This window comes from Halichoerus grypus, chromosome X (assembly GCF_964656455.1).
Source record: "Halichoerus grypus chromosome X, mHalGry1.hap1.1, whole genome shotgun sequence".
In the NCBI taxonomy this organism is placed as follows: Eukaryota; Metazoa; Chordata; class Mammalia; order Carnivora; family Phocidae; genus Halichoerus; species Halichoerus grypus.
The window spans coordinates 70057019-70063789 of NC_135727.1; the positions used below are offsets into that span (position 1 = coordinate 70057019).

The 6771-nt window shown below is 66.2% G+C and overlaps 1 protein-coding gene across 1 annotated transcript; it reads right to left on the minus strand.

The window, feature by feature from the left end:
- Positions 1 to 1963: 1963 nt before the first annotated feature.
- LOC118526506 (uncharacterized protein CXorf49-like) lies at positions 1964 to 6043 on the minus strand. Its single transcript, XM_078064031.1, has 5 exons — positions 4763 to 6043; positions 4038 to 4191; positions 3403 to 3482; positions 3094 to 3139; positions 1964 to 2262 (listed from the first exon to the last, which is right to left on the minus strand). The coding sequence occupies exons 1-5, from the start codon at positions 6041 to 6043 to the stop codon at positions 2222 to 2224; spliced, it is 1602 nt and encodes a 533-aa protein (XP_077920157.1). The 3' UTR covers positions 1964 to 2221.
- Between the last annotated feature and the right edge of the window lie 728 nt (positions 6044 to 6771).

The following is a 6771-nucleotide window of genomic DNA, read 5'->3' on the forward strand; positions in this document are numbered from 1 at the left end:
AGCTCATGGCACAGGGCCCCGAAGGAAGGCAGGCTGAGAAGGGGTGTGTGTGTGGGGAACCAGGTCGGCCCAATTTTCGTGGGGAAGCCACTCTCTACTTCCCATCCTCACTGCGCCCATCCTGCCCCTGTCCCTGTTAGCTCCTGGCAGAGCAGTCTCCTGAACGAGCTCCCTGCTGCTAAGATGAGGCCTGCGCCAGCCCCTCTGAGGCAGCCTTCCCTGCCACTGTCCTTCCTTCAACACACACGGGAGGGCTCAGAGCTCAGAGGATCACAGAGTCGGATCCACAGCCTCCTCTGCGGGCTCCCAATTGAGCATGCCCGCACCCTGTCCGGGGTCTGGGGACTTCCATGACAGTCCCCTCCTGATGAGGGAATTTAACAGCACCCCCTGAAAGGTAGATCCGCCCCTTGCTTCTGCTCATTCAGTATCTTACCGGTTCTTGACCACAGTCTCCCCCCTTTACTCCCTGACTCACACCGCTCTCCCCCCAGGGACATTATCCCTGATTAATTTTATTCACACACACACACCCACAGATGAACAAACGCACACACCAACCTTGACTGTTCTGGGGACCATCGACCCGCCCACACCCCGGCTTCTGTGCGTGAAACACCCGGTCTCTCGGGAAGGGTGTCTGGTCTGGCAGAAGCGACCCTCACCTCACTCAGACCCAGATCTGTCCCTCTGAGTCTCAGGCCAGCACAGCCCTGGGTCCCGGCTGAAGGAAGGAAGCCATCCCCACCCGTCAGCAAGGGGGAAATGGAACACGGAGTCCAGACAAAATCTCCCGTGGCCTGAAGGGGCAGTCAGGGAGCCGGAGCGGGGACACGGAAATAGCGCTTCCGGAAAAACCTGGGTCATGGTGGTGGTCGAACAGCATTGGAAGGGGACCAGGCAGGCACATCGAGACCCATCACGCACCCTTGCCATAGAAGCGGGCGGCCACTTTCCAACCAAGGGTCCGGAGACGAGCAGGTAGGAGGTGGGGGGGGGGGCGGGGGGGGAGGTGGCTTGCACACGAGGGATAGGAGGACTCTGATGGCTAGACCATCCGTTTCCGGCCGCTGGTGGGCAGTTTGCCCCAGGGTGGCCCAGAGCCCCCACAAGCCTCGACGCCCCCACCTCCAGCCCAGAGACCGACCTGTGCTTTTGCCCTGTTTCCCGTACCTCCCCTCTGGCTCTGCACCCCAGTGGGCTGTGACTTCTGTGACTTCTGCCTCCACCCCGCCACCGCCACCGAACCCAAGGAGGGAGAAGTGAGGCCCTGGAATCCCAGTGTCAAGGCCCAGGGCTAAAGAGGAGAGGGGGAGGATGCGCCAGTTTCCGGGCCAGGGGTCCTTGTGCGCGGTGGCAGCAGAGGGAGGGAAGGACTCCGCCGAGGGGACTGGGCCCAGGAAGGAAGGGGCAAGAGGAGCTCAAGTGTGCTCTTTACCCCGGGTTGAAGCACAGGGGCAGGGAAGGCCAGTGAGGGCAAGCCCCGGGAGTGATCAGGGACACTCAGATGGCAGAGCAGGGGGGCTGGGAGGAGCAGGACAGCGATCCCAAGGAGGGAAGGGAAGGGGGACTGCAGCTCTGGAAGGGGCCCCGGGTTCCTGCTGCAAGGGGAGGGGGCAGGGGGGAGAACGGAGATGGATGGGGAGTCCGGGACCCAAAAAGAGGGGGAGATGAGGGGAGAAACCGAAGGGGGCCCGCGGGGGGAAAGGGAGCACATGCCCACACGGATCCCAGAGTGGGGTGGCGGGCACGCTGCGGGCGGGATGGCAGGGCTCCTAGCACAGGCCGGCCCACACTCCCCGCAAGGGCAAGGCCTACCACATGACCCCGGAGGTCCTGTTCTGGAAAAGGCTGTGACAGGGAGCAGCTCCCTGCCCCGCCCTGCCCCTCTCCCATCCCAGGCCGAGCACCCCCCACACACCCCACAGAGAGGGCAGACCACAGACCTGAGAGGTACTTTAATTTGAAACTGCTGTGAACTGGGGCGGGGAGGGGGGCAAAAGAACAGGGAGAGGAAGCCTTGGCTGAGGGCGGCCAGGAGGGAACCGGCTTGGCCGCAGCTCCCCGGCTCCGAAGGCACCAGCTGCCCCTCTGGGACACAGATGCTGGGCTCAGCCGGCCCGACAGCGCAGGGTCCGGGAAGAGCCCGAGCCAGGGCCAGCCCCCGGCCCTGCTGCCAGCCACGGCCATGCAAAGGGCAGCGGGGTGTGTCACGCTCCCTTCAGAGGCTCTGGCCCTTGTCAGTCAGGGACTGCATGGCTGCTGAAACAGAGACAGGCGTCAGCACGCCCTCCAGACATGGGGAGAGAGAAGCCCGGGCCCCGACCCCGCGGGGAACCGCCGAGCCCTGCGCCCCGAGATCACCTCCAGCCCCGGGCCTGACTCCCTCACCCACCACCTCAATTCCATATGGACACGTCCTCTAAGGGAACAAACTGCGGCCAGCACTTCTCCAGCTTTGGGGCACATCGGACTCGTTCAGCCTACAGAACAGACACACACGCGCGCACACACGCACACGTACACACACGCATGCGTAAACGTACACACACGTGCACACGCGCACATGCATGCACGCACACGCACACACGCGCACACATGCATGTGCACATAGTGCACATGCACATGCACACGTCCACACACTGCGCGCACACACATGCATGCGCACACACGCACACGTACACACACGCACAATGCACATGCATGCACACACGCACACATACACACGCACACGCACGCGCGCGCACGCACACACGCACGCACGCACGCACGCACGCCTTGCAAGCCGTATCAAGGAGCAGTTAACGGGAAAATGAAGGAGGCATCTGCAAACGTCCTAAAAGAGGGAGACCTCTGTTGGCACCGGCAGAGCGCGCACGCAGTCGAGGCAGGGCTTCCCGTTCGTGCACACACCCAGCTGCACACGCACAGCAGGCTCCGGGCCAGGCTTGCCAGGTCCTGTCCCCACAGGAATGCCGGTCCCTGGGAGGCCGCCTGCACCTGCAGCCCATCCTGGGTTCCGCACCAAGGACCCCCCCCAGCCCCCCAGCCTGCCTCTGCCCCAACCCGGCCCCGGACCGAGGTTCCTCATACCAAGCTGCTCTTTAAGGTCGTCTATTTCCCTCTGTAGCACCAGACACTAGGCCCGCAGACAGCAGAGAGAGAGAGACACAAACCATTAGTATCCTCTGGCTTCCTCTCTCCTCGACCTCCCCCTCTCCCACGGGCACTACGGCCCCAGGCCCAGTGGCTAGACCCGCACAGGCTCCTCAGTGGAAAGGGGGCGCCTTCCCTCTGCGGGGAGCGGACGGGAGGGGGGGAACACCTATGTCAGTCTAGCCTGGACCTGGATCCCACCCTCAGGTTTGGGCCCGCATTCCTAGGAGCCCCGGGGAGCGTTACCCGCAGACAGCCCTGCGCGCCAGCCGGTGGTTCCTGCTGCCTTCCTGGCCTTGCGGGCTGGCCCGGCGGCTCCTGGTCACCTGCGAGGGACAGGACGTCCGACCCAGCTTCCCAGGCCCCCAGGGAGCTGCAAAGGGCCTCCGCGGGGTGGAACGTGAGGCAGCACCACCCTCTGCTGGCCGCAAGCGGCCCCTGCTCTGGCAGCAGCTACAGCCTTCTCTCGGGCCCGTCCCCCCTGCCCCCCAGGGCCAGCCCATCCTTGAAGGTGGCCCCCCCCCCCCCGGGACTGGGGCTCTGGCTTGGACTCTCCCAGAGCGGCAGCACGGCCAGCGCCTGGGACGAGCAACGTGGCCCAACAGGACGGAACAGAATCTGAGGCTCTGCTCTGCGGAAGGTCTACGTCCGGGGCTGCAGTTTGGGGCGCTGCCACGCGGAACCCCTGCTGCACAAACCCCACGCGGGGGAGGATGTGGCTTAAGGCCGGTCCGTCGAGACCCCATTTCCTGTGGGAGAAGCTGCCCTGGGAGGGAGGGAGGCGGGGAACAAAGCTGAGCCCCCAGCAGAGCCGGAGCCAGAGGCTTCCCTCCTCATCCCCTCCCTACCCCCCGCACTCCTGTGACACCCACAAGACTCACCGGCGAGGGCAGGCCCTCTGTGCAGGACGTCTCCCTGGCTCAGGGCCAAGGGCTCCGAGCTTCCTGGAACTTGGGGGGCTCTGGTGTGGAGGTCACCGCTGCTGCACACCCTGCGATGCATGCACGAAGATGGGCCTGGCCTCCGTGTTGGAAGCTAAAAGAAAAATTTCTCACCGACCTGGACTTGGGATGTGGGATGTGGTGTGTGCGTGTGAGTGCGCGCGTGTGTGTGTGAGTGTGGGTAGGCGTACACACGTGTGCACGTGCGTGTAGCAGCTGGGGTGAGGCAGGGAATAGGGAGGGGAACTCAGAGGCTGGTCTGGCTGGCGCTTCCTCCCTCAGTCAGCCCCGGGCCAGGAGGCAGAGCTGAGCCAGGGAGCAGAGCAGGGCACTGACAAAGCCCAGGCGTCTAAAGACTGAAGGTTCGTGGACCAAGCCTGGAAATCAGCTACCAGCCCTCCCTTCATCGCGGCCCCTCCCTGGGGGAAGGAGGCAGGAAACGGGCCAAGGGTCCGGAATGGTGGCGGGCACACACGCACTGCTACCCTAGGTTAATGTCTGCCCCTGAGAAGACGACCCACGACGCGATCTGGCGTGCCCGTGATCCCAGTGACCCAGGGGCACCCACGGCAACCCCTGAAGTAGGGACAGAGGGAGCATGGGTAAAGAAGTGGGCAGAGGGGGAGGGGAAGGGCACCCCGAGAGGAGGAGCATGGCCTACTCACTTGGCCCTTTGGGAGGACCGCGTCTCTGTTCGAGTCACTGCCTTCTCCCGCAGCGGCCGCCACCTCTGCCTCCCGCGTCCTCCTGGCCACAGATTTCTTGCCGGCGGCGCCTGCGTGCTTGGACTGTTTGGGTCCCGAAGGGACCAAGGAATACCTCTTGGACCTCCCAAGCAGCGGGACACCGGAGATTGGGGGGAAGGTGGCTGGTTCCGGGGGAGCAGCCGACACTCTCTGCCCCCAGGAGGGGAAGCTTTTGCCCGGGACCACTTTTGAGGCCCCCCCTAGGCATTTCTTCTCCTGGGCCGCCTTCCTCCTCGAGGGGGCCTGGGGCAGGCCGCCTGCAGCAGCAGCAACAGCAGCAGCTCCCCGGTAGCTGGGCCTGCTCTCCCCCTTCCCCCAGACCACACTTGGCATTTTCTTAGAGGAGGCGATGTCCAGCTCTCCAACGGCCGGCCTCTCCACTACCGAAGTGAACCCTCGGGCAGCGGAGGTCAGGAAAGGGCCCGGCACGTGAAGGAAACTCTCCCTGACGTGGAAATAAGCGTGTCTGGCTGTGTCCCCGGGATCCTTGGGGCTGCTGGGCTTGGCTGGGCCGCCTTCTTTGGAGTGAATGCTCACCCTCATCAGCTGTATCTCGCTGAACTCATCTGAGGACTCGGGGTCGGAGGGCAGCCCGCCGGGGCCTTCGGCGGCCGGGGGCCGCTGGCGATCCACCCGGACGGTCGACGGGCCCTTGGCGCCTCCTGTCGGGTTCCCCCAGGCCCGGCCCCCCTCGGGCCCACCGACGTGCAGCGGGGCGGCGGAAGGCGGCCGCGACTTCACGCGGCCCAGGGCGAGCGCGCCTCGCCCACTGGGCCCCGCCTCGAGGCCGGCCCAACCGCCCGACGCCTCCGCGCCGCAGCTCTCCGCGGACGGCTTTCTCCGCAGGCCCAGGGCCTCGCGGTCTGTCAGCTGTTGCGCCGTGTCCGCCGCGGACTCGTCGGCGAGGTGGCACGCGTAGTCCCGGGCGTCCCCCTCGTCGTCGGCCGGGGAGCCGGGGCGGCCTTCGCGGCCCCACAGCACCGGCCCTCCCGCTTCCATCACTTCCCGCTCGGACTCGAAGCCCTCGGCGTCTGGGAACCCGCCCTCGCCCTCGCCCTCGCCGCTGGGCGGCGGCCCCAGATCCAGACCTCGTGCCGGGGCCCGCGGGGCCCGGGGGCCGGCGGGGAGGACGCTGGCCTGCCCCCCGCCCTCCGGGCCCAAACCCGCTCCCAAGACAGACACCTCCTCCGGAGCGCTCATGCCGGCCACGCCGCGCAGCCCGGGCTCGAGGGAGACGATCTGCCCTGGTCCCGGCGCGACAGGCCAGAGCGGAGAGGCGCCAGGCGATTGGCGCGCGACGTGCGACGGGAGCCGCGAGGCCTCCTGGCGACGCAGGCGGGCACCACAGGCACCGCACGAGATCTCCTCAAACAACGCGCGGCTCTGTGCGCGCCTCTGACGCCTGCGCCGTGGCCTCCTCATTGGTCCGCGCTCCTCCTTGGCCCTCCCCTTGTTGGCCCGCCCCTCGAGGCCCTAACCAATAGGGTCGAGGTCCTTTGGTTCGCCCTGGAGCCGGTCGCGGGCTGGGTGTTCGCGAGTCCGGGCGTTGGTCCGGCTGTTCGGGTCCCGCCGCCCCTGGGCCAGAACCTGCTTTCCACTTGGAGTCACGGCTCTGAGCCTCCGTCTTCCCCATCCGCCGAGCCCGGTGTGCCGGCACCTGTCTCCGGGGTCGTGGGGACGACAGGTCGGGACGGAGGTGAGGCACCTAGCGCACAGAGGCTTCACCGGCTTCTGTTCCACCGCGGCACTTAGGACCCAATGGGCAAGGGGGCACGGGAAGCCTGCAGTCAGCCATCGGGGGACGGGTGGCATACTTTCCCCGCGAAGGGTCCGAGAGCAAACGTTGTCATATTTACGTGCCTTTGGGTCTCTGTCGCAACCCCTCGACCACGCTGGGCGATCAGATTGGTCCGTGGCTCTGTGCCCAG

Excerpts from the sequence above, each read along its gene's own strand:
- LOC118526506 (XM_078064031.1), bottom strand. The coding sequence starts at position 6,043 with ATGAGCGCTCCGGAGGAGGTGTCTGTCTTGGGAGCGGGTTTGGGCCCG. Across the intron at positions 4,192-4,762 it reads CGGTCCTCCCAAAGGGCCAA|CTTCCAACACGGAGGCCAGG; the intron begins GTGAGTAGGCCA and ends TTTTTCTTTTAG. Across the intron at positions 3,483-4,037 it reads CAGAGGGCCTGCCCTCGCCG|GTGACCAGGAGCCGCCGGGC; the intron begins GTGAGTCTTGTG and ends TGTCCCTCGCAG.